General features: G+C 43.6%; 1 protein-coding gene across 1 annotated transcript; it reads left to right on the top strand.

The window, feature by feature from the left end:
- Positions 1-9,852: 9,852 nt before the first annotated feature.
- Positions 9,853-27,293, top strand: LOC136620018 (putative uncharacterized protein DDB_G0289263). The gene is made up of 9 exons (XM_066594776.1): positions 9,853-9,883; positions 19,787-19,909; positions 20,542-20,675; positions 24,695-24,962; positions 25,115-25,183; positions 25,294-25,602; positions 26,131-26,202; positions 26,422-26,685; positions 27,211-27,293. The coding sequence occupies exons 1-9, from the start codon at positions 9,853-9,855 to the stop codon at positions 27,291-27,293; spliced, it is 1,353 nt and encodes a 450-aa protein (XP_066450873.1).
- Positions 27,294-27,818: the final 525 nt, after the last annotated feature.

The raw sequence follows: 27,818 nt of genomic DNA, 5'->3' as shown, positions 1-27,818 counted from the left end.
AATACGGTGGTGTGAATGTGCGCTAGTGATGAGGGCGAGGAAACAGCTATCTCTTCGAGTGACGAGTCCAGGATCCTCTCCTGCAGTTACTCATGGCCGCCTTTACTATGACCTGATCAGATAGTTGTCTGCCATCAGCTGGGAGAAGCCCTAACGGGCAGCTGGAAGAGGGGCCCTTCAAGTGCTGCCGCCTCAGCTGGGGCCTGTGGGGTGAGAAGAAGGACCCCCCCCCCCCCAGGGAGGAGGCCAGAGTGTAGTTGCTCCTGGCAGGTGTGACATCACAGGATAGGGCGGGGCTTCACAACCTCCAGCAGCTCCATTGTAGTCAGCTTATTAGTGACATGTCTAGAGTGAAGAAACTCCATTCTAGATGGAGCTGAAGCTTCAGGGGCGGCGGGGGCTCAGCTGTCTGTGGGAGGGAAGAGCGGGTTATAATAGGGCCAGTATTGGTGGCCGTGGGCTGGAGCCGGGGGCCGTCACCCCTATTATAATCCGCCATTGCCTGCTCCCCCACCTCCTCAGTCATACAGTAGAACGCCATCCTCCATCTGACTGACTTCTTCCCTCACGCTGCGCCCCTCAGCCCCGCTGTGTATATAGACTCCTCCCCTCTCGCTGTGAGAACGTATACACAGCGTATACACACTGAGGGGCCGCAGTCCCAGCGTGAGGGAAGAAGATGGAGGATCAGGGCCGGGGTTATACAGCAGCCCACCGGCCCCAGCAGCCCACATACAATAGTATCCCCTCCATACTGCAGAATATTGTCTATATGGGTCTCAGCAGCCAATCCTTGGTGACACAGGACCTCACCGGGGAGCAAGTACTGCCAGAGAGTGCCAAATATCACCATGTAGCAGCCATATTACCCCCAGCAGAGCCAAACAAATGTCACCATGCAGCGCACATACTGCTGGCCCCTGGTTGTATCATGTACCACAAGGCAGCACAAAATAACACCGCCACGTACCACAAGACAGCGCAAAATAACACCGCCAGATACCACAAGGCAGCGCAAAATAACACTGCTACGTACCACAAGGTAGTGCAAAATAACACCGCCATGTACCACAAGGCAGTGCAAAATAACAGCGCCATGTACCACAAGGCAGTGCAAAATAATACCGCCATGTACCACAAGGCAGTGCAAAATAACACCGCCATGTACCACAAGGCAGTGCAAAATAACACCACCAGATACCACAAGGCAACGAAAAAATAACACTGCCAGATACCACAAGGCAGCGCAAAATACAGCTTGTAATGCGCGGTAATAGGCTCAATGAAAGCATGACTTGCATATGCTCATTGCGTATGTTACGTGCGTAAGAAAAATCGCAGCATGCTCTATTTTGCCATGTATTACACATGTTGCTGGAAACAAGCTAATGAATTTAAACATTCCCTGCTTACATTTTTTTTGCGCGTATAACATACGCAGTACATACGCAGGTATAGGCATGCAAATAAACCGTATCCGCGATCATACGCAGGGATAGTTGAACAATACGCAATTCATACGCTGCGATGTTTACACAGTGTTTTACGCATACGCCCGTGTGAATGACCCTCGGGGCCGGGAATCATCACTTTTATGTTTTCGCTTTTTCGTCCCCATCTTCCAGGATTCGTACATTTTCAATTATGACAGTGGCATCTAAACATTTATCTGCCGACATCAGAGCTAACTGTAATCGCGGCCGTCACAAGCGGCTGTGTCTGATAGCTGCGGAGTATACAGCGGACGCGGCTTCCAAACCGTCTCCATACACACTTCAAGACCGTAGGATGTTTATAGTCGTCCGGTGGTCCTGAAGTGGTTCAACTGCGAGCCGTACTGAGACTCATTACCACAGATAACAGGGGGACAGATTTATCATCACTGTCTAACAGTAAAATCGTCTCCGTTGCCCATAGCAACCAATCACAGCACAGCTCTATTTTACCTCAGCAGTATAAGAAATGAAAGCTGCGCAGTGATTGGTTGCTACGGGCAACGGAGAGAGGTTTACTGTTAGAGACGGTTTTGATAAATGAGGCGCAAGTCCTGTTTTTCTTGCAGAGAGCTGAACATAAACGTCTTAAGCGCCTCTTCTTCTGATTGTCTTATTCGTCTGTGTATTGCAGAGCCATAGATAGACAAGTAGACAGAGAGAAGCGACATGTAATTTATCAGTCTGTCTATCTTGTCCCTTGCCCTGTGTGTATACACATATACCATATATCCCTAATGCTGGATGTATACACATATTTTAGCGTATACCCCCACCACTGTGTGTATACACATATAATACCGTATATCCCCACCTCCCTGTGTATGCACATTTTATACCGTATATCCCCACCGCTGGGTGTATGCACATATTATACCGTATATCCCCATTGCTGTGTATACACATATTATACTGTATATCCCCACCGCTGTGTATACACACATAATATTGCATATCTCCAACGCTGGGTATGTGCACATATTATACCATATATCCCCACCGCAGTGTATACATATATTATACCGTATATCCCCATTGCTGTGTATACACATATTATACTGTATATCCCCACCGCTGTGTATACACATAGTATACTATATATCCCCACCGCTGGGTATATGCACATATTATACCGTATATCCCCACTGCTGTGTATACACATATTATACTGTATATCTCCACTGCTGGGTGTATGCACATATTATACTGTATACCCCAGCCCTGTGTGTATACACATGATAATTGTTACCACCCAGTGGTGGGGATACATGATATATGTCCCCATGGCTACTTTCTCAGCGTGGTTTTCTCTTCAGCGGCGGCTCTGTCTCAGGTTTCCATCTTTTAATGCAGAAAAGCGCAGAGACAGAAACGAGGATGGACCTGCAGGGGGATTCATCGTACCTCTTTGTTGTAAAAAAAGAAAAAAAAAGTTGCAAAATTTGATGGAAGCGCCGCATTTTATTGTTATGTACACTGTTATATGCCACTTTCCTGAAAAGGGAGGGATAGCTTCTTAAACAGGGCATGCTGGGAGTTGTACTTAGAGAATAGCTGAAGGGACTCCAGTTGGAGATCACTAGTACAAAGTATAAGTACAATCAACATGGGATGCAAAAACCAATTTAAAGCGCATGTAGCCGTAATTGACCAACCAGTGAATATGTCATACCAGCGGCCACCTGATCCTCTTGTGTCTTAGTGGCTATTGTAAATAAGTAGGGATGAGCGAGTATACTCGCTAAAGCACTACTCGCTCGAGTAATGTGCCTTAGCCGAGTATCTCCCTGCTCGTCCCTAAAGATTCGCGGGCCGCCGCAGCTGACAAGTGAGTTGCGGCGGGGAGCAGGGGGGAGCGGGCGGGAGAGAGGGAGAGAAAAATCTCACCCCCCCCCCCCCCCCGTTCCTCCCTGCTCTCCCCCGCAGCTCCCCGCCCCGTGCCGGCCCCCGAATCTTTCGGGACGAGTGGGGAGAGACTCGGCTAAGGCACATTACTCGAGCGAGTAGTGCCTTAGCGAGTATACTCTCTCATCCCTATTAATAAGACATTTGATGTGTTGGTTTGCTTTTCCACGTCAATCATAGAACTGTTTATGACTCCCAGATGCCTCTTCAGGTGCTCAGTGTCCTTTATTAAACGGACAACACGTGCTAGAGATATTGTTAGTATATTGGGGGCCAATATAGTGCTGTGGATTGTTCACCATCTGGCAAAAAGGCATATAATAATAATAATCGGTATAATTATTTGTATAGTGCTAATTTATTAAGCGCTGCGGAATAAGTTGGCGCTATACAAATAAAGATTATTATTATTATTATTCCGCAGCGCTTTCGTGGCACATGGGGAAGACACGCAATACGAACATTACAGAAATTACAAACGTTACATGTGGTATTCAACTGTTTGGAAACAAAGGGGTTGGGGGTGATACAGAAGGTACAAAGGCAGGAGGTGGAACAAGGGGGATAAACCAATGCATTAAGGATACGTTCCAGAGGCAGCCTCTACATGGAAGGGTTAAATTATACATTTGTGCGGTTCTTTCTTGGTAAGTTACCATACAGATGTACTGTGGACCGATCTCTGTAAACATAACAGAAGTAGGTGGCGATACCGTCCAGTCACACATGCTTACCGACTGCTGTAATAGGCAAGGTACGTATATTGCTGTACGCCCCCCACGCACCAAACCAGCCAAAGTCCTTCCACAATTTACATCATTGTGAGTGTGGTTATCGCTATCTATCAGTGTACCCTCAAACTTGGCAAGCAATATTGATAGTGATATAAAGGTGGGCCGAAAATGACAGGCAGTACCACAAACTGACACGTAAGATCAAAAACCTTCATGGTAAAGAAGCTGAATAGTCCGGTGCAGAATGTTTCTTGACATGGAACCCTCTGGCTATCCAGACGTCAGCAGGTATTATGTTCCGAAAAATGTTTCTCCGTAATCGCTCATTATTTTTCATCAGACCTCAATGCATTTTATCCCTTTCATGAAGCATATATAGATATTTTAAACTACATTGAGTACATTGAATAAATTCATTAACATTTCAAAATATATCATGTTGTAATTATATCTTTATCATATCCCAACATCAGGTGTCGGGGCAAAAACAGGGATGGCATCCATTGTGCCTGTAGATGAATTAATTGTGACAAGTCCTCACCTGCATGAGCTACCCTGTTCTTCATTACTGTCAATGAAATGTAATTCACCCATACCGGTGCCCACTCCTCCCAATAAAGTGTCAGACCATTCTCTTTTAAATCTGGTGCATTTATTCATCACTGGGATGGAAATATCATGTGATTTAAGGTGTTGTATGCGAAACCGGATAATAATTATCAACGCGAACTAGGACTTCAGGGTGCTAGTGGGTGGCGTCCTACAATAGGAACCCCACTACGCACCAGGTAAGTCTCTTTCCTGCTCTTACACAAAAGTCTGCATATTATATATCCAGGCGCTGACCCGCTTACACTTTTGAGATGAAGGACACATTTTGACAAGTAACAGGAACCTTTATTGGATTCTCAGTGCTGACTGTTAGTCTACAGGAGCCAACTAGAGGGAGGGCCATCCTAGACTTATTAATTAACCCACCGGAATCACGGGGGTGCAGGTTGAGAAACACTTGGGAAATAGTGATCACAATATAATTTATTTCCAGTTGTCTTTCAATAGGAAGCCTTATCAGGGAGCGACAAAAAAACTAAACTTTAGTAAAGCAAAACTTGATCAGCCTAGAAGTACTATGAGCAACATTAATTGGGACAATTTACGTAAAAATCACTGTATAGGTGACAAAGGGGATAAGCTTAAAACATCCTAATTAGCTCATGTGAGCAGATCATACCCTTTAAAAGTAAAAGAACTACAAAAAGAAGGAAACCAGTGTGAGTCAACAAGACTGTAAGAGGGGCAATAAGCAAAAAAAAAAAGAAAGCGTTTAAATTATTAAAAGAGGAAGGCAGTGAAGAAGCGCTAAAAACATAAAGGGAAAAAAACAAGTTATGGAAGGAAAAGATCTAAACTGCCAAGGAGGAGGCAGAGAGAGTGATTACCAAAAAGAGCAAAAATAAACCTAAACTATTCTTCAATTATATAAATGGTAAAATGATTTTTACTGAAAGCACTGGCCCTCTATCACGTAATGCAGGAGAAATCATAGAAGATGATGGGGGAAAGACAAAACTATTAAATAGTTTTTTTCTCAAGCTTGTTCACAAAGGAAAAAGAAATGTCACAAGATGCCAAGGGATAAAACGACCCCCCGCTAAATATCACCTGCCTAACTCAGGAGGAAGTACAGAGTCGGTAAAAAAAGATTAAAATCGAGAAATCGCTAGAATACACCAGAGGGTCCTAAGGGAACTAAGTGATAGACAGACCACTATTTTTTATGTTTAGGGACACTATTAAGACCGGGGTTGTACCACTGAATTGGCGTATTGCCAATGTGGTTCCAATATACAAAAAGGGGTCAAGAAGAGAGCCTGGTAACTACAGGCCGGTAAGTCTCACTTCAGTTGGAAACATATTTGAGGGGTTTCTGAGAGACACCATCCTAGAATACCTCAAGGAAAACAACGGTTTAACTCCTCATAAGCATGGGTTCATGAGGGGTTGATCATGTCAGACCAATCTGATCAGCTTCTACGATGAAGTAAGTTCCACCACAATCCACAGAGATCTTTTGCCACCAAGCATTCTGTTCATCACATCTGCCACATGTCCATGCCGGCGAATGGGTGGAACACTACCTTCTTTACTCTTGGGAGCTTTTATTTGGTGATCTCGGTCATAAGTCAGGCGGATGTCTCGCCCATTTGTGTCACTAAGTCTGTGGTCCTTGAAGCATTCATACATAAAACATCCATTTAGTTCATACTCCTTGTATCCCCTCCTGGTCACTTCCTCAGACACTTTTCTCATCTTTTGGCCCATATCAGTATAACCATTATCATGTAACCAGCCACGCTGTTCACTGTTAAATTCTATTTTTCGACATCCAGATAGCCCTCTCCTCACATACCAAATGAGATTCTTAAAGCACAATCGTTAACAATACCTAAAAGAAGGAAGAATGGGAAGCATTTAAAGAGACCAGGATGGATGAACACAAAAAACTTAAAACATATATTTTTTTTCTTTTTAACGTGTGTGTCAAAGGGAAAGGGGGGGGGGGACATATCTAAAGACGTCTGCAGAAACTGTAGGGCAAGTGTCAGAAAAGCTAAAACTAATAATGAATTGAGGCTTGCAATAGAGGTCAAAAGCAATAAAGGATTTTGGGGGTATGTCAAAAGCAAAAGAACATTCAAAGATACTATAAGATGTTTACAGGATTAAAATGGTCAATTGGTTAAAAATGATGTTGAGAAGGCCGAGCTTTTAAATTCCTACTTTGCATCTGTTTTCTTCCCTGCGCTATTGGAGGAATACAAGAATGCAGGCTATCTATAAGCAGAGAGATGTTGAGGGAACACATAGCTAACTTAAATGAATTCAAGTCTCAAGGTCCAGATGGATTACATCCTAGGATACTAAAGGAAGCAGCGGAGGTAATTGCTAAACAATTCTCCGTAATCTTTGAAAGTTCCTAGAGAACAGGAGAAGTCCCAGAAGATTGGAAAATGGCAAATGTTGTCCCTCTCTTCAAAAAAGAGAAGAAGGTGGATCCAGGAAACTACAGACCTGTGAGCCTGACTTCTATACTAAGAATGATCTTTGAACAAATTATTAAACAGCATGTATGCAAGTACTTGGATGAAAATGGAGTAATTAAACAGAGCCAGCATGGGTTTGTAACAAACAAGTCATGCCAGACTAATCTAATTTTCTTCTATGACAGAATAACCGACTGGGTTGATCTGTATAATATGGTAGATATACTATATCTTCGCTTTAGTAAAGCATTTGACAAAGTATCTCATACATAACTTAATGAAAACATATTTGGAAAAGTGCTCATGATGAAAATGCTCGATGCTTGGCGAGTGTTTTTTCACATACTCTCATGTGAGGTTGCCCTAAGGCTGAAATAGCCAATAAACTCCACGGAAAGGGTGTGTCACGTGCATGCGAACTGGCCTTGCATGCGCAACAATTAGAGTAATCGGTGTAGACATGTGCGCAACACGCTGATTATGGTCCTCTTCAAACCTCATTCGTGCTCAAAAATGCAGCACTGTGGTGAGCATATTTGCGTATACGCTCATGTAAAGCCACCCTTAAACAGTGTTATACACCCATTTTTAGGGGTTTTGGTGAACTTGTGGTTCAGATTAAATTAATTTGGACCAAACCAAATTTTTCAAAAGTTGGTTCCCCATTACTGAGCGCCGCCACAGTCCGTGCCATTTCCATGAGATTAGTTAGTTAGAATCTGTTAGTTTTCCTGTACTAAAAGATGCATCCTATAAATCTAGGGGTAGGATTGGAGTCCAAATGTAGATGATGTATAAAACTAATGAATGTCCTGTTCTTCACATAGGAATATCTCAACTACTATAAATGGTAAGCGTATAATGACGCTGTTACTATTTATTCCTCTAATTGATGTCATTACTTATAACTGAAACTGTTCTTTAAGTTATTAAAGATACAGACAAGCTCAATATGTTGACATAATGGGTTTAATGGGGATGTCCAAGGTTAGAAAATCATGGTTGCTTGCTTCTAAACACAGCGCCACCCTTCTTTGTGGGTTGTTTCTGGAATTGTAGTTCAGCTTCCATTCACTTCAAAAAAAAAAATAATTAAACTGATTCAGTTTATTTTTGTCCTAATAGGGGACCAGAATTAGTGATCATCTGATCGCATGTAGAATATACTGCAATACTTAGGTATTGCAGTATGTTGTAAATTTACTGTCATTCTATTAAATTTTGCATATTGCAGAAATGACAGCCAACATACATCGCCTAAAAAATATATATCACTTTTGCCAGGGCTACCCCTTCCCATCCATCAGCTGATCGTCTGGCCCACTGCAGTGGACATTGGGCATTAGTGGACATTGGAGGGTTTCTAAACAGCGGACCCCTGTCTATCAATTAATGATGGCCTATCGGAGGATAGGTCATCAGTTGAAAAACAAGACAGGAGACCCTTTTTAGAAGGACCTTCTACCATAAGAAAGCATGTCTTTAAACTAAACCGTATGAATCTCTATTTACGGAACTGTCATGGGAGGAGCTGAATTACCTGGAAGAGCACCTTAATTGGCTGCCGAAAAACCCATCAAACGCTGTAAGGGGTTATCCTGTAGGGTGACACATAGAGAACCTTCATAACGGCCATCTACAGAACCTCTACCATAAGAAAGCACGTCTTAAAACTAAACTGTATACATCTCTTCTTATTTCCAGAACTGTCACAGGAGATGCTGGACCTGCTGGAACAGCACATTAATTGGCTGTAAGGGGTTACCTTTTGGGGTGACACACAGATAATTCTCATAGCGGCCATCCACACAGTATAAAACTGTGCAGTAGTGACGGGCTGTGTCTTATAGGGGAACTCTTCCATAGACGCATGTCAGTTAGATAAGGGAGGCAGTTATACCAGCGCTAGAGCTTATGTAGAGAGATTATATAGGTTGCAGAATCTAAGTAGTTAAATGGCCATGATAGGCCACAATTGGAGCTGACTCCTATGTCAGCTTTAGGGTGGATTCAGACGACCGTATATCGGCTCGGTTTTCACGCCGAGCCGATATACGGTGTCCTCAACTGCAGGGGGGAAAGATGAAAGAGCCAGGAGCAGTAACTGAGCTCCCGCCCCCTCTCTGCCTCCTCTCCGCCCCTCTGCACTATTTGCAATGAAAGGAGGCGGGGCTAAGGGGTGAGCATTAGCCCCACCCCTGTCCCGCCTCTCGTCATTGCAAATAGTGCAGAGGGGCGGAGAGGAGGCAGAGAGGGGGTGGGAGCTCAGAGCACTGCTCCTGGCTCTTCCAGGCTCCCCTCCTGCAGAGAGAGACAACGTATATCGGCTCGGCGTGAAAACCCAGCCAATATACGTTCTTCTGAATCCATCCTTAGGAAGCAGCTGGTAGTAGCCAGGTATGAAGCAAGCATGGATACTGAGCTTGTTCCATACTCTCATTACAGACCAATGACGTATGTTTATTGGTCATTAACGTTAAAGGGATTTTCTGTGTGCTTAAAAATGATCCTAACAGTGAAAAATGTGATAGTATTTTAAAAAATAACGGATATCGCCCTGTAAATCCCCTGCGATCCCAGTGCAGTTGCTGCGGTGGATCCCGTGGGAGAGTTTTACTTGGATTTCTGTTTGCACTTCTAAAGAATATATCATTCTTGTTTTTCTCAAGTCGTAACATGAAAACCACCCGGAAACCGTACTGTGAAGGTAAAGTCTTCTCCCATCTATCAGATCCTGGATATTACATACATTTGGTATAATTGATTCTTACAGTCTCTACAAAATTATCATCCCATGTGGCAAACGCTATAGGAAAAAAAAAAATAACATGCCAAGTTTCCGGTGTAAAATAGTTGCGCATTATTTTCAAGGAGAGGATTAACAGAAAAATGCGCAACTTGTTGCGCTTTTCTTGATGCTTTTCTAAAAAGTAGGCAGGGTTTGTCAGGAGGAGGCGGAGTCACCCCAGACCGACACATTTATTTATAATTTATGCCACAAACTGTCATGAATTATACCAGAAGTGTATGTGAGGCCGGACCTCATGTACATATCACTGTAGATGTACGGAGCTGCCAAGATGCGCCAAATATATGAAGAGGCATGCGCATATATTAGATGTGTTTGTTGCACCGAGGTGAAATCCTATGAAGACCGGTGTGTAAAATGCGGGTCTTAATACATTTTCCCCAATGCGTGTATTCACTTGTGCACATTTAAAAAAAAATTTAAAATACAAAAACTGATGCAAAATGCGCAAACCCTTGTAAGAAATCAGTCAGTTTTTCACTGAGCAAAATCGCAGCTGCCTGTGAGGCCGGAATCCTCTTGTGATCCCCAGGAAGTCACAGATCACATTTGGGAACCCCTGACCTTACCCTATAAATGTGAACTGTCTATTGCTTGTACAGGGTCAACAAGAGTGGTTCCAAATTAAAGCTGACCTAGGGCTTTGACAGACGAGCGTGTGCGCAAATATGTCCACCGGGGCGTATTTGCACATGAACAAGGTTGTGGAATGGCAATACTCAGGCTGATATGTGCGTGCCGGCCCATAGTACTGTAATTTTTGTCCACACAATGCCAATTCACACGTGTGTGATACTATTTAAAGCCTAATAAGGACCAGCTGTCTTCTCCCTGCGTCACCCGCCAGGCCGCACCCATCCCCTTGGGTTTTTTAAACCTGCCATTGACTTCTATAGCAGCTTTCTGCATAATACGCAGGAAGATAGGGCAGGTCCTGAGCATGAGAAATACGCTCAGGAGAACGAACCCATTGAAATGAATGGCTTCGCTTTGTCACATTTTACAGGCATGATTTCATGCGCCCAAAAACATGTGCAAACGCATTCATCTGTTTCAGCACTAAGCCTATATTTACACGGATAAAAAAAAACCACGCACATTCTGTCATTGCGGGACACACAGATTTTATCTGTTGCAATAACCCATTATTTACAATGGGTTAATTCACATGAGCGATTTTTCTTGTGCAGCCATATCAAAAAATCACAGCATGATTAGGGCGATAACCTCATAAATCAGGGCTGGGATAAGTGATCACGCTCTCCGTGATTCTGCCTCTTCTACAATGTTGACTTTACTGAACACAGTTCTTATATTTTTGATTGGATTTGCTATATTTTTGGACACTTCTCATCCTTTGTCCTAAATCCCTTGGCTTTTGGAGTCTTCCTGTCCCATGGATGCATCTGGTGCAGAAGAAATGTCCGGCTTACCAGGACTACAGGTGTGGCGGCTACCCCTCCCCTCGGGCTAGTTGTCCACGCCAGGTAAGTCCTTTCCTTATTCTTTTTCAGTCACTTCTTTTTGTTTCCTCACAAGACTCTATTCTTCTGATTAGTGTTTTTTGTCTTTTTCCCTATAATATTGTTATTCAAGCTTTATCTCTTTAACGTTTTACGGCAGCTGTAAGTTATCATCATAAAGCAGTTTGGGATAAGTGATCACGCTCTCTGTGATTCTGCCTCTTCTACAATGCTGACTTTACAGAGCACAGCTCTTATATTTCGGGTTGTACTTGTGTTTTTTTGGACACGGCGACTTCTCGGCCTTTACCTGGTAATGTTACTTATCTCATCCTCATATCACTTGGTTCTCATCTCTCTGTTCCATTCTGTCCAATCATATACTGTTAAGAAAATTGTAGATCAATGTATCAGTTAATTATTCTATATTGCATTATGGAATAGAAAGATATAGCCTGCTGCTAGTTCAAGTACTGAAGGGGTTAAATAACACCCTTCTATGGGCCTCCATGTCTTCTCAGGAAAATAGATTAAAGATGAGAGTCTGCTAGACCCCCCATGTATGCATATCTACAGACAGGAAACTATAGACTACAGGGGGTAGGACTGTAAGGCATTACATGCATTCCTTTCTCCTGAATTCATAATGGTCTCATTGTATGTAATAGATACACCTTAGAAGGTGTAACTTATGTTAATCATTTCAGTTTTAGCCTATTATGTATTCTATCCATCTTGGAGGTATATACTTTTTGCTGTGATGTCATTTAGGGTATATATGCTTTGTCCACCTCAGAATAAATTAGAAATCACTTGATACAGCACAGGCTAGTGTGATGTGTTTCTCCTGGGACCAGACTTCTGCACGGGATCTGGGATCATCTTCTCTTTGATAAACACATAAATTCTCCTTACATTTTTGGTCCTTCGAGCCGGAATCACTCACTGCAGAGGGAGAGGACAGCCTGGCTGTGAAAAGGTGGGTCTGAAGTACTCTCCGATCATTAAAAGACCTCCGTCTTGCTTAGACGTCATTAGAGGCCAGTCGGGCATCCTGTCTGAAACAGTGACGTTTTTCCGAACTAGCCGGAGAATTTAGAAGCCTCCCAGATAACGTGTAGTAAGTATAACAATGGTTAAACTTCTCTTCTCTCTTCTTCTTCTTCTGTATACTTTAGTGTTAGTAGAATTTACAATGTGTATTGTAAATGAGAGGCAATCATAGACGAAGGGACAATAGCAGTAGTCTATGTGAAATGTGTAAGGTAAATGAGAAGTATAGACGAATGGGTTGCCAAAGGGGCAATAGCAGTAGTCTATGTGAGACCATAGCCATTGTGAGAAGGCTACAGGAAAGAATTAACTCCGTGCGACACGTAAAAAGTGGTTAGATGACGTCATGGGACACAGGGGTGTCCAGGAACTTTACTCCTTATCTTTCTATTACTTTCTCTTTGATATTGTGTTATAGAGTAACTAAGAATATGAAGAGGGCGGCCACCTACTAACATAATGTACTATTTGTATTGCTGTCTTATATTGCATGAAGCGAATGTGTGAGTGATTGAGATGAGTGGAATAAATAAATAAATTAAGAGTTCCTAGTTGTAAAGCATTATGTGATAAAATACGGACAAAATCAGCTAAAAGATCAGCAGAAATACGGATTATCCGCTGCTGAAGTCTGGTTAAAAGAAGCCCCAAACTGTCACGCCCATATAAAAATAGACCCCGACAGTTTGATGAACAATTCAAAGGGTTAATGAGGAGTTCCAATTGAATGAAAAATAGAGAGAGCAGATAGAAGAATTCTATGACCAGATTGGAGTTCTGTAGAAGGAAATTAGAATGGGAGGGGAGGAGATGGTGGACCCCTTCCATAGTATAATCAGAAGGGAATAGGAGGTTATATAATGAGATACATGGTTACCCTGAGGATGGGATCATTGCAGGATGTTTTGCAATATGCAAAACATGCAGAAAAGTGTACAAAGAAAAGGGTGAGAAAGTGAGGGTTTTTTATATGGGGAGAAGAATGTGATATGATGGTTCAAGAAAGTCAGAGAGGTCATTGGACAGCGAGAGGATGTGAAAGCAGAGACAGAGGAAGAAGCAGAGGTGGGATGCAGCTCGGGGATTTAAATGTGTGTTGGAATTATGGGAAGTCTAGTGATTTTGCCCGAGAGTGCCCTGAGAAACAATGTTCTCAGCCACCTTGGGGAAAAATGACTAGGAGGGGTGGATGTACAACACTTGGAGGATCTCATGGCAATTTCCACTGCCTGAGATAGATCTCCAGGTGAATGGGCGGATGATTACTTTCCTGGTGGACTCAGGAGCGACCAGGGCATTAATACATCCCAATATGTAGCCAATGTTAAATGTAGTAATAGTCATATCCTGGTCAGAGGGGTTAATGGCCGGACCCACAGGGAATCCCTCTCTGAACCCGTTATAACAGACCTAGAGACAAATAAGCCTGTGAAATGTCAGATTATGTAGTCTTGAATATGTCCAGTAAATGTGTTGTGATGAGATATTATGATAGAATTAGGTATACCTTCACCTGAGTACCTCAGGGCTGCTGTGAATCTCCAACAATTTTCTCCCAGGCTATGTCAGCACACTTAGCGCAGTTCCAGCCTCTTAGAGGTAGTCAGCGACTACTGTATGTTGGTAGCTAACAGCAGACAGTGGAGAGAATTGTGGGGGGGGGACACAGTCGTACTCTTGAGGTTTATTTATGAGCAAGGCCATAAAGTAAACATGTAGAAACTCCAATACGGTCAGCAAAAGGTTAAATATTTGGGTTATAACCTGTCAGATGAAGGTAGGCAAGCAATTCTGGAGGTCCCAAAACTATGAGCAAATGATGTCCTCTTTGGGAATGACAATGTTACGTGTGCTGCTGGGATTTGTTGTTCTATTGTGTTTCCAGCAGCACAGCACTCTCAGGGTTAATGATTGAGCTGGCTGGGTGTGGTACTGTCTGCTAGCCAATCCCCTGGTCAGTCTATATGGCCCCTCAGGCGAGCAGTCATGAATGCTTGTCTGGTGAGGGTTGCAGTGTGATCAGGTTCATGTCCGTTTGTACGTTTATATTCTGTCAGCTTTGTGTTAGTTTGCTGTGTGTCCTGCTATCTGTGTCCTGTCCTGTTGCAGCGTGCGGTGTGAACTCTGTCTGGTTCTGCTGGACTCCTGGTTAGTGTAGGGACTAGCAGTATAACCAGGAGCCGTGAAGTGGCCTACTAGCTTCCACTTATTGTACAACATGTCAACTAATACCTGGTATTTATATTCAGCTTCCAATCTGGTACTAGTGGTTGCATTTTGTGTGCAGTGTATTCTGGGTCTGTCATGTGGCATGTGAATGCATCCTGTTCTGGTGTGTGGCTCCTAGGATCAGCTAGGGCCCAGATCCGAAGACCGCTGGGCTGCCCTTATTAGGGCAATGTCCCCGCTTAGGTAGGGCCACTGTCATCCTCCCTTGTAGCACAGGGTCAGTTGCCTGAAACCGGTGTGAGTCCCGTGTGACCCTGGTGATACCCGTGTGCGTCCCCTTTGGTCATGATCATGTGGGTTCCGTGCTTTGCCTGCCCACACGATCGTAACAGACAAACTTCTACAGCTCCTGGATCTCAAATTCTGCATCTCTGACAGCGCTTCTTACCAGACTCATCTATGATGAACCTCTGGCTGCAGCTGATAAGATCCAGTGGGATGGGTCCTCTGAAGAAGCCTTTATTACATTAAAACAGACTCTGGTGGGCACATCAGTCTGGGGGGCTGCTGAACTACAAGCCCTTTGTGCTAACTGTTGACTCAGGGGAAGGATATATGACCTCTGTGTTAACTCAGGAACACGGTGAGAAGCAGACCGCTGGCATACTACTCTTGCAGACTAGATCCAGTGGCCGAGCGCTCCCAGCCTGTGTACAAGCGGTAGTCAGACCTTCTGCCACTATAGTGCTGTCCCCCCACACACTGAGTACCGCACGCAGTTAGTTATACTCATATCTTAGTCCTTCTAGACCTCCCCCTGCAGGACACTACTGCTCTCACAGCCACACCTGACAACCTAGGGATGTACTACGCTCCATCCATCTACCTTACTGCCTATTTCTTTAGACGGTCCTCCACACAACTGTCTAGGAGAGATGGCACATGAGGTGTTACTCAGACCAGATCTGCAGGAGGTATCTCTTGTGGATGCTGAATACACTCTTTGTAGATGGACTGTACATCTCCGTTAAAAAAAAAAAAAAAAAAAAGCTATCTTACCTAAATTGTTCTTCAGATGTGCAGCAGTTTTGAGCCATGGCCTGTGTCATGTCTCAACAGGGGGGATGGTAGCACTCATATGGACAGTGTTCACAGCCTAGGGGTTTACAAACTACTCTAAAAAAATTTTTTTGTCTTGTATTATTTGTGCTAAACAATGCAGAAGGGAGTATAAGACCAGGAGGGGACCCGATCCTACACATGGGGGATGCTGGGAGAGCTCTGAGTGTAACTTCTATAGATGGAGTGACGAGCGCCATACTGGTAGATCTGCTCCCTGACCTACTGACTGCAATCCCTGCTAGCCATCATAAACCGCTCCTGCAGTCACACAGTTTCTGCCGTCACACGGCTAAATGTCTAACCATTGTCTATGTGTATATCACCCCTCACTCTCTACTTCGCCATACCGTGCACATCTCCACCCCGCCATACCGTGCACATCTCCACCCCGCCATACCGTGCACATCTCCACCCCGCCATACTGTGCACATCTCCAGCCCCTTTACCTCCTGTACCCCCCATTACCTGTAGTATGTAAGCTCGTTGGAGCAGGACCCTCACCCCTATTGTTTCCATCAGCTGATTACTATGTAACCGCGGTTCTGTAATGTTTGTACGTTTGTCTTTCTGTATCCCCCCGTCTATGTAAGCGCTGCGGGATATGTTGGCGCTATACACAAAGATTATTATAGATGTGTGTCAGATGAGGGACTTGTTGGCATTGCACACAAAGGGGTAAGGCGTGGCTAGATGCTTGCCTGGCTTGATCGTACTCCTAGTCAGGCCACGTCCCTGGCGGCCATCTTAGTGCTAGTCATGGCCTGCGGCCATTTTAGTACCTGCTGTAAGACCTTCAGCCGCCGCCCAGGCGCCATCTTGGCTCCTTACATCCCATAGCTGTACCTTCTACCTGGCATCCCAATGCTTGTACTTGTAGTACACAACACCAGTGATTAGTGCCTTCTCTGAACTGCATAGGAATAGTCAGAAGCCTCCATCACTGTCCTCTGTGTGCTGATGATATGTTGTCTACCTGAGGTGTGTGCTATAAGATAGGGTCAGGGTGATACTGCGGGATATTTAGTCGTAGCAGAGGAATATGTACGGTCTCCTTCAGATAAGTGTCAGGTAGTGAGGGGACAGGTTGCTATGGGTGACGGTAGGGAGGTGACAGGTTGCTATGGGTGACGGTGTTGCTGACAAGGACCAGGGATAGTAGGCAGCAGGACAGAAGGGATGATTACATGATGCAGACAGTCCTGGGATCAGACAGTGAAGGAATGAAGGTTTACAGTAGTATTAGATGAAGATGACAATGGCCTGAGTGCTGCTCTTTGTGCTGGGGTCAGCTCACAAATGGTTACATCCTCTGTTACATGGGAATGCTTCTTTCACTCTCACCCCCACCTTTCAGCTTTAGAGTTCAGTGAGAAAAAGGGAGGGGGGAGTGTGACTGACTAGCCATGCTCTACTTGCTTGATATGAATAGACCTGTAATGAAGATGATCAGGAATGAAGTTTAGTATAAACCTGTGTGAATAGGGAACGTCCATTCTTGCTGTTATTTGTGTACATGTCCGTTCTGTGATTGGTTTGCAGTGATTTTGATTGTTAAATGGTGTTTTCAATGTGATAATGTCATTAAGAGAAAAATAATAATGAAGTTGTTGATAATGTGAGAGCTGAGTGTCCCTATTACGGGAAGGATAGCACAAGGATGCTGCAGTTATCTGTAGGAGGCAGACACAGCTAAAGCTCTGTTTATCTTACTCATCACCTCTCCCTGATAAGAGAAATTCCTGAGGGGGGATTGTTAACGTTGGAGGATCAAGCGACTGCAGATGATTGGAGTAGTAGTACTTGTGTAAATCTTAATGTTATGCAGTAAATATTGTGTATAGAGAATGTTAATAATTATATGAGATAGAAAGACTTGACCCCACGATAGATAAAAGTCAATGACAAGTCTTCAAGCTGTGATGAACTAAAATGTGTGATTAAGCTTCTTAACTGTACCTACCCCCCACAGATAAGTGATCCATGTTATACATTGAGTTTGCTGTTTCCACCTGTGAGCTGGGACCAAATACCTGCTGTTGCCTCTGGTCCTGGGGTTAGACTTGCTTCGCGCTACCTGGTAATGGGACTGAGGCAGACTACGGGAGACTGCCCGAGGGATACTGGGCGGAGAGGAGAACCGTAAGGGCACGCTGTCTCTGGGATATGGCCTGAGCTACAGAGAGCACGCACAGACGTGTGATGGTTGTGTGGTGACCGGGCCTAGAACAGGTGCCAGGTACAGCCCCTAACGGGATTGTGCTTGGTACAACTGATAATGCCTGTGTACCTAAAGACCTCTGAGGGCAACAGCAAGGGCCGTGTCTGGAGAACTAGGAACACCTCTCCCAAAGGTTCCTCTGACCCATCGGGGTCCCAAGGGGGGTACCGGACGAGTATGGGACGAGAAATCGGATGGCTGCAGGGGGTTTGAGTCTCTTCTTGTATGGTGGGTAACAGTGAATAAAGATGTAGACCGGATTAATTACACATACTATAACCAACAGAGATTTGTTAATTATACAAGAGATGCAATCAAGGGCCTAGAGGAACAACTAGGACATACCTTACACTTATAGCATGGCAAAATAGAATGGCTCTTGTTATGTTACTAGCAGAGTTTGTAAAATGATTGGAGGATATTGTTGTACTTTCATTCCTAATAACACGGCACCAGATGATACCTGAGCACTGGAAGGGTTAAATGCATAATAAAATGAACTAGCTGATAACTCTGGAATAGACTATCCATTCACAGACTGGTTGGAAAACTTGTTCGGACACCGGTCACAAGTCATATACTCCACATTAGTCTCTATGTCAGTATTTGCCTCCATTCTAGTACTCTGCGGTTGTTGCTGTATTCCATGTATCCGAGGACTGTTACAAAATATTATTATTATTAACACTTCCATCACCAAAGCTATGTTTCAAAATATACAAGATGACGAAGAACAGGATGATTTACTGGTTCAGGTGACCACCTCTTTCTGACAAGTGATGGGTAAAAGCTCTACGAAGAAATCGCTATTTTACTTTGATGATTTTGAAGTGTGACATTTTGATTCCAGTGTGTCCTGATTGTACCGGAGGATTGCTCTAATAACTGAGTGACATTTCAATAAGTAAGATTTTATATCATAATGGACAATCATTTATATATGAAGAAAGAAACATCAATCTCATAATAAATCAAGGCCAAGCTTCTCTTGGGGGCGGGCCTAATTGTGGGTACAATTGGTGGAATGACTTTATATATATATATATATATATATATATATATATCTCAATGTAATGCTTTTATATGAAATAATTATATACTTAGTCTTGAAGTGTAAACCCAGGCGTCCTGGTAATAAAGCTTCGGGCCTGAGCCAGGGGGTCTGTGGTAGAGTCATTATATATGTGTATTACTGTTATACTGTGTTGATGTATTGATCTAAAGTGGGGAATGTTAAGAAAATTGTAGATCAATGTATCAGTTAATTATTCTATATTGCATTATGGAATAGAAAGATATAGCCTGCTGCTAGTTCAAGTACTGAAGGGGTTAAATAACACCCTTCTATGGGCCTCCATGTCTTCTCAGGAAAATAGATTAAAGATGAGAGTCTGCTAGACCCCCCATGTATGCATATCTACAGACAGGAAACTATAGACTACAGGGGGTAGGACTGTAAGGCATTACATGCATTCCTTTCTCCTGAATTCATAATGGTCTCATTGTATGTAATAGATACACCTTAGAAGGTGTAACTTATGTTAATCATTTCAGTTTTAGCCTATTATGTATTCTATCCATCTTGGAGGTATATACTTTTTGCTGTGATGTGATTTAGGGTATATATGCTTTGTCCACCTCAGAATAAATTAGAAATCACTTGATACAGCACAGGCTGGTGTGATGTGTTTCTCCTGGGACCAGACTTCTGCACGGGATCTGGGATCATCTTCTCTTTGATAAACACATAAATTCTCCTTACATATACATTTCTAGACGTCTCTAGCAGCACGAAGAATAATGTTCTCTTATTTCTTTCTCTCTTGCTTGCTGAAGAAACAGCACCCAATGAGGATAACGGAGCACCCGAGACACCGCCTGGATCAGCGGATGCTGAAGGTAAAAACAGTCTCCTACTACCTAATATATATATCTCAGTGAAATGAGGGGACTTGATGTTGTATGCTGGTCTCTGCCATTGTATTTAATAGACGCTGCATCTGCATTTCCAACCTGGGTCGCTGCGCCATGGTCGGCACATTTTGCTTCCTGCGCTGACCACATCGGAAATCATCTGATGGATTGGAATTTGAATGGCTGGTCCCAACGATCATCTATTGATGGCTTGTCAATTTAAAATACCCCTTTAAATACATGGCAGCCCTGAGAGTCTTTACTAGACCCAGGGCTGCCATGGCAAACACTGACTCACCGCAATCACATGGTGGCTTAGATGGTGAGTCGGAGGGAGAGCCCCCTCCCCAATGCTGACAGTTTACATGCCGTCGTCAGGTTAGACAGTGCATGTAAGATGTCAAATAGCTGCTATCAGAATTAGCTCCAACTGTGACCTTTAGCAGCGGATATCAACTGTCAGAACAGCCGTCACCCTCCAGGTATGCAGCTAGCTTGGCTCCCGGACCCACTTTGTATCCACCCCACACCTCTGAGACATACACATACGCTACAGAGGTAGAAGGGGTTAATGTGATTAACATGATGATAACTTGTATATTTCTTTATGTTTACAGGATTGTCAGATAAGAACATAGTGACCCCTGGAGAGAACCTGATGGTCAAAACTGGAGAAATGAGAAGAAATTTGCTCTTTATCTACATATTCAAAAGTTGGCTTCCAACTAGTGATGCGCCCTATGAATCTCGGGTTGGGATTGGAGCCCACATGTAGATGATGTGTGAAGCTAATGAATGCCTTGTTCTCCCCATTGGAACATCTGGACCGGAGGTCAGAATTAGGACCGTTATTATTCTGACTATTCCTGCTACAATGGAGATACTATGGAGCACAGCTCTTATGGTTTGGATTGTGTTTGTGATTTTTTTGGACATGGCGACCTCTCGCCCGTTACCTGGTTAGTTACATTATTTCATCGCTGCCCTTAGATAGTATTATACAGCAGTTTTAGGGGTTTTGGTGAACTTGTGGTTCAGTTGAAATTATTTGAACCGAACCTTTCACAAGTTGGTTCCCCACTAGTGAGTGCCCCCACAGTCCGCGCCATTTACAGGAGATTATTTAATTAGGATCCGCTAGTCTTCCTGTAATAGGAAATATGCCCTATAAATCTCTGGTTCAGATTGGAGCCCAAACATAGATGATATATGAGGCTAATGAGTGCCTTGTTCTCCCCATAGGAACATCTGGACCGGAGGTCAGAATTAGGACCGCTATTATTCTGACTATTCCTGCTACAATGGAGATACTATGGAGCACAGCTCTTATGGTTTGGATTGTGTTTGTGATTTTTTTGGACATGGCGACCTCTCGCCCGTTACCTGGTTAGTTACATTATTTCATCGGTGCCCTTAGATAGTATTATACAGCAGTTTTAGGGGTTTTGGTGAACTTGTGGTTCAGTTGAAATTATTTGAACCGAACCTTTCACAAGTTGGTTCCCCACTAGTGAGCGCCCCCGCAGTCCGCGCCATTTACAGGAGATTATTTAATTAGGATCCGCTAGTCTTCCTGTAATAGGAAATATGCCCTATAAATCTCTGGTTCAGACTGGAGCCCAAACATAGATGATATATGAGGCTAATGAGTGCCTTGTTCTCCCCATAGGAACATCTGGACCGGAGGTCAGAATTAGGACCGCTATTATTCTGACTATTCCTGCTACAATGGAGATACTATGGAGCACAGCTCTTATGGTTTGGATTGTGTTTGTGATTTTTTGGACATGGCGACCTCTCGCCCGTTACCTGGTTAGTTACATTATTTCATCGCTGCCCTTAGATAGTATTATACAGCAGTTTTAGGGGTTTTGGTGAACTTGTGGTTCAGTTGAAATTATTTGAACCGAACCTTTCACAAGTTGGTTCCCCACTAGTGAGCGCCCCCGCAGTCCGCGCCATTTACAGGAGATTATTTAATTAGGATCCGCTAGTCTTCCTGTAATAGGAAATATGCCCTATAAATCTCTGGTTCAGATTGGAGCCCAAACATAGATGATATATGAGGCTAATGAATGCCTTCTTCTCCCCATAGGGACATCTGGACCGGAGGTCGTAATAAGGGCTGTTATTATTCTGACTAGTCCTGCTACAATGGAGATATTACAGAGCACAGCTCTTATGGTTTGAGATGTATTTGTGTTTTTTTTTGGACATGGCGACTTCTTGACCTTTACATAGTAAGTTACATTATTTCATCGCTGTCCTTAAACAGTATTATACAGCAGTTTTAGGGGTTTTGGTGAACTTGTGGTTCAGTTCAAATTAATTTGGACCAAACTGATTTTTCACAAGTTGTCTCCCCACTAGTGAGCGCCACCGCAGTCCGCGCCATTTACAGGAGATTTAATTAGGATCCGCTAGTCTTCCTGTAATAGGAAATATGCCCTATAAACCTCTGGTTCAGATTGGAGCCCAAACATAGATGATATATGAGGCTAATGAGTGCCTTGTTCTCCCCATAGGAACATCTGGACCGGAGGTCAGAATTAGGACTGTTATTATCCTGACTATTCCTGCTACAATGGAGATATTACAGAGCACAGCGTTTATTTTCTTGTTGATCGTTTTTTTGGACACGGCGACTTCTTGACCTTTACCATGTTACATTATTTCATCGCTGCCCTTAGACAGTGTTATACAGCAGTTTTAGGCCCCCTGTCCACGGCCGTGACGGAATATCGCTAGTGATATTCCGCCACAGGGAGGAGGGCGAAGCACTGACAGGTATCCGCGGTGAGCCTATATAATAGATAGGCTCACTGCTGAGAATCGTGGCGATTTGAATTTCGCCAGTGGAGAATCGCTATGATACTCCCCTCCTGTACGTCGGGCTGTGCTTCCCATAGTAAGCCTATGGAAAGTGTGTCATCTCGCAATGCAAATTCACCCATGGAAAGGCAGCCTCAGGGGTTTTGTTGAATTTATGGTTAAGCTCAATTTAATTTGGACCAAACCGATTCTTTCAAAAGTTGTCTCCCCACTAGTGAGCGCCGCCGCTGTCTGCGCCATTAACAGGAAATTAGTTAGAATTGGCTAGTCTTCCTGTAATAAGAGATGCATCCTATAACTCTCGGGTTCGGATTGAAGCCCAAATGTAGATAATATATGAAACTAGTTAATGCCATGGTCTCCCTATAGGAACATCTGGACTGGAGGTCAGAATTAGGACTGTTATTATTCTGACTCTTCACAGTATGAATGATAAGTGTATAATGACATTGTTACTATTACTATTTATTCCTCTATTTTATGTCATTACTTATAACTGTAGGAAACCATTCCCCAATTTATTAAAGATATAGACAAGCTCAATATGTTGACATGATGGGGTTAATGGGGTTGTCCAGGGTTAAAAAACGTGTTTTTTTTCAAACACAGCGCCACCCTTCTTTGTGGGTTGTTTCTGGAATTGCAGCTCAGTTTCCATTCACTTCAACAAAAGGTTATTAAACTGACTTTTATTTTACTTTTTTTGTCCTAGCAGGTGACCCGAATTAGTGATCGTCTGATTGCATGTAGAATATACTGCAATACTTAGGTTACATGGCCTAACGGGTTCCTCCCTTCCTCTACAGTTTGTGTCTAAAGTTGGATCATCATCCGCTAAACCATTTTCATTTTCTCTGGGTGTTTCCTTACTTTGAGACCCCACTGTATATATTGGTTTGCTTTGTGATTGAAGTGATTATGTTCTTGTTTCTTAGGCTGCCTGTCCATGGGCGATTGTTCATTGTGTTACCCGCGGTGATAACCAGCCGCTGGTAACGCAGTGTACACTTTTTCATAGCATTGCTATGAAAAGCGCAGCAGTGGCATCCACGAGTGAAGAATAATAGCGATTCTCCGCTCGCGGGATCTAAATCGCTGCGTGCCACGATTCTACGCGCCGAGCCTATGTATCTATCAGATAGACTCACCGCAAAGAACTGACAGCAGCCCCCCTCCTCCCCCACGGCAGAATATCGCTGGCAATATTCGGCAACAGCCGTGGACAGGGGGCCTAACAGGAGATATAGCTACAGAAGACCTGCTACCCACTACCCTGACTACATATCCTGAAGGTAATATAGACTTATATAACAGGATGCAGATGTAAAAGACTGTAAGGGGAGATGTGGGAATCTAATCCAGTATATAATGTGACTTACTGATATAGATGCATTTGTGTACTAGGAAAGCATGAGGACGTCTATGGGTTAGGGCTCATTCACATGGGCATATATGTATTTCAGTTGCGTAAGTATGTAATGTATGCGCACAGAAAAAAAACCTGAAAGACTGTTCCCAATGATTTCAGTTTAATATGCGTTATTTTGGTACATAATATACACTAAAATCAGAAATGCTACGTTTTTTCTTACGTGACTGAAATACGCACACTGGAATTAACCCATTGAAATCACAGTTTTATTTATTGTGTAATACGCTGTATATTTATGTGAAAGAGCCCTTACTGTATAACTGGGGACTGTGTGTGAGCGTGCGGATGGAAAAGAGTTTTGTTGTGGCCCCTGCGGACGCTTTAATGAGCTGCTGTAGGTACGGAGCCTTAACCTGTACAGACACTGAGAGCTGATTGGTGTGATCTGTAGAGAGCGTGTACCAGCCCGGATGAGTAGGTAAAGAGACCGCAAACACAAAGAAATTAGGAATACAAAGTGTCTGCTGAATCCCATATGGGCGGTAAATCTGAGAGTGCGTTGCTAGAACACCAACAATAGCGGCAGCAACAACACTAACGTCAGCGGCAACAACACTAACAGTGGCAGCAACAACAGTGTCAGCCGTGAAAACAGTGACAGTAGCGGCAACAATACCGACAACAGCGGCAACAACAGCATCAGCCATGGAAACAACAGCGGGGCCAACAAAAGTGTCAGCTATGGAAACCACAGTGGCGACAATAAAACTAACAGCGGCGCAAACAACCGTGACAGTGGCTGCAACAACGTCAGCTGTGGAAACAACATTGGTGGTAACAACACCAAAAGCGGCAACAACAGTGTCAGCCATGGAAACAAACTTTTATTTTTCCATCCACATTTTCAAAAAACATAACCCTATTGTTGTATTTTTCAACAGTACCATTTAATATTCAATAGTGTATAAATGACTTCTCTTTTCCAGAACTGTCAGCAGTGCCGCCGGATGACCCGAGGAAGAGGTATCCTTGGATGCGGAAAGCCAAAAGTATAAGTAGGTAGTTATTTCATGGGTTGTGAAGCCGGCGCTCCCAGTTCCTCAGTTCCCAGTTCTTTAATTTTCATGGGCAATTATAATGAAAATTTCATTTTAAAACCAAAAAGAAAAAAAAAAAGAAGACAACAGCAGCGGCAACAACACCAACAGCAACAATAGCGGCAGTAGTGGAAACAACAGCGGCGGCAACAAAAGTGTCAGCCGTGAAAACAACAGCGACAGTGACGGCAACAATACCAACAATTGCGGCAACAACAGCGTCAGCCATAGAAACATCAGTGGCGACAACAAAACTAACAGCGGCGCCAACAACAGTGTCAGCTGTGGAAACAACAGCGGCAGCAACAACAGTGTCAGCTGTGGAAACAACAGTGACAGTGGCGGCAACAACGTCAGCCGTGGAAACAACGGCGGTGGTAACAACAAAAAAAACGGCAACAATAGTGTCAGCCATGGAAACATTAACTTTCATTTTTTCATCCCCACTTTCAAAAAACATAACCTTATTTTCCGACTACGTGAAGCTACATGGGGGCTGTTTTTGCAGTTGCATTTTCCACCAGTACCATTTATTATTCAACACTGTATAAATGACTTCTCCTTTCCACATCTGTCAGCAGTGCTGCCGGATGACCCGGAGGAGAGGTATCCTTGGATGCGGAAAGCAAAAAGTAAAAGTAGGTAGTTATTTCATGGGTTGTGAAGCCGGCGCTCCCAGTTCCTCCAATGTCCGCTGATGCCGCTGTCACTTAAGTGGGCCAGACGATTGATGAGCTGATGAATTAGGTTTCTGAGCAGCGGGCCCTGTCCATCAAATACTCATGGCCTATCGGAGGATAGGTCATCAGAGGAAAAACAGGACAGTAAACTCTTTTAAGAAGGACCCTCTACCATGAGAAAGCATGTCTTAAAACTAAACTGTATAAATCTCTTCTTATTTCCAGAAGTGTCGCTGGAGATGCTGGACCTCCTGGAACAGCTCATTAATTGGCTGCCAGAAAATCCCATCAAAAGCCGTAAGTAGTGATCTTATGGGGGACACCTAGAGACTTCTCACAGTATAAAACAATGTAATCTCACCCTACAGATCAATGAGACACGTTTATGTGATTGGTCATTGAAGGGTTAACTTTAAAGGGATTTTCTGTGTGCTTAAAAATTATCCTAACTGTGAAAAAGGAGAGAGAATTTAAAAAAATAACGGATATTGCTCTGTTAATCCCCCGCGATCCCAGGGCGGATGCTGCGGCAGATCCTGCGGGAGATTTCTGTTGAAAACAACAGCAGCGGCAACAACACCAACAGCGGCAGCAACAACAGCGGCAGCCATAGAAACATCAGTGGCGACAACAAAACTAACAGCGCCGCCAACAACAGTGTCAGCTGTGGAAACAACAGCGGCGACAACAACAGCGGCAGCAACAACAGTGTCAGCTGGGGAAACAACAGTGACAGTGGCGGCAACAACAACAACGTCAGCCGTGGAAACAACAGCAGGGGTAACAACACAAAAAGTGGCAACAATAGTGTCAGCCATGAAAACATAAACTTGTATTTTTTCATCCCCACTTTCAAAAAACATAATGTCATTTTTCAGACTACGTGAAGCTGCATGGAGCTGTTTATGCAGTTGTATTTTTCACCAGTACCATTTAACATTCAACACTGTATAAATGACTTCTCTTTTCCAGAACTGTCAGCAGTGCCGCCGGATGACCCCGAGGAGAAGTATCCTTGGATGCGGAAAGCCAGAAGTAAAAGTAGGTAGTTATTTCATGGGTTGTGAAGCCGGCGCTTCCACTTCATGCAATGTCCGCTGATGCCGCTGTCACTGCAGTGGGCCAGATAATCAGCTGATGGATGGGGTTTCTGAGCAGCGGGCCCCTGTCCATCAAATACTGATGGGCTATCGGAGGATAGGTCATCAGAGGAAAAACAGGACAGGAAACTCTTTTTAGAAGGACCCTCTACCATAAGAAAGCAAGTCTTAAAACTAAACTGTATACATCTCTTCTTATTTTCAGAAGTGTCGCGGGAGATGCTGAACCTGCTGCAACAGCTCATTAATTGGCTGCCAGAAAATCCCAACAAAGGCCATAAGGGGTGATCTTATTGGGTGACACATAGAGAATTCTCATAGCGGCCATCTACACAGTATAAAACTGGGCAGTAGTGACGGGCTGTGTCTTATAGGGGAACTCTTCTATAGACGCATGTTAGTTAGAGAAGGGAAACAGTTATACCAGCGCTAGAGTTTATATAGAGATATTATATAGGCTGCAGCATCTAAGTAGATAAATGGTCATGATGGGAGCCAGCTCTGATTGTGGCTATAGTCAGCAGATGTCAGCTGTAGAAATTAGCTGGTAGCAGCCAGGTATAAAGCAAGCATGACTACCGAGCTTGTTCCATACTCGCCCTACAGAACAATGACATACGTTTATGTGATTGGTCATTCAAGGGTTAACTTTAAAGGGATTTTCTGTGTGCTTAAACATTATCCTAACTGTGAAAAAGGAGAGAAAATTTTAAAAAATAATGGATATTGCCCTGTTAATCCCCCGCGATCCCATTGCGGATGCTGCGACGGATCCTGCGGGAGATTTTTGTTGAAAACAACAGCAGTGGCAAC

Source organism: Eleutherodactylus coqui, chromosome 1, assembly GCF_035609145.1.
Source record: "Eleutherodactylus coqui strain aEleCoq1 chromosome 1, aEleCoq1.hap1, whole genome shotgun sequence".
Lineage (NCBI taxonomy): Eukaryota > Metazoa > Chordata > Amphibia > Anura > Eleutherodactylidae > Eleutherodactylus > Eleutherodactylus coqui.
This window is presented reverse-complemented; position numbering and strand designations above follow the sequence as displayed.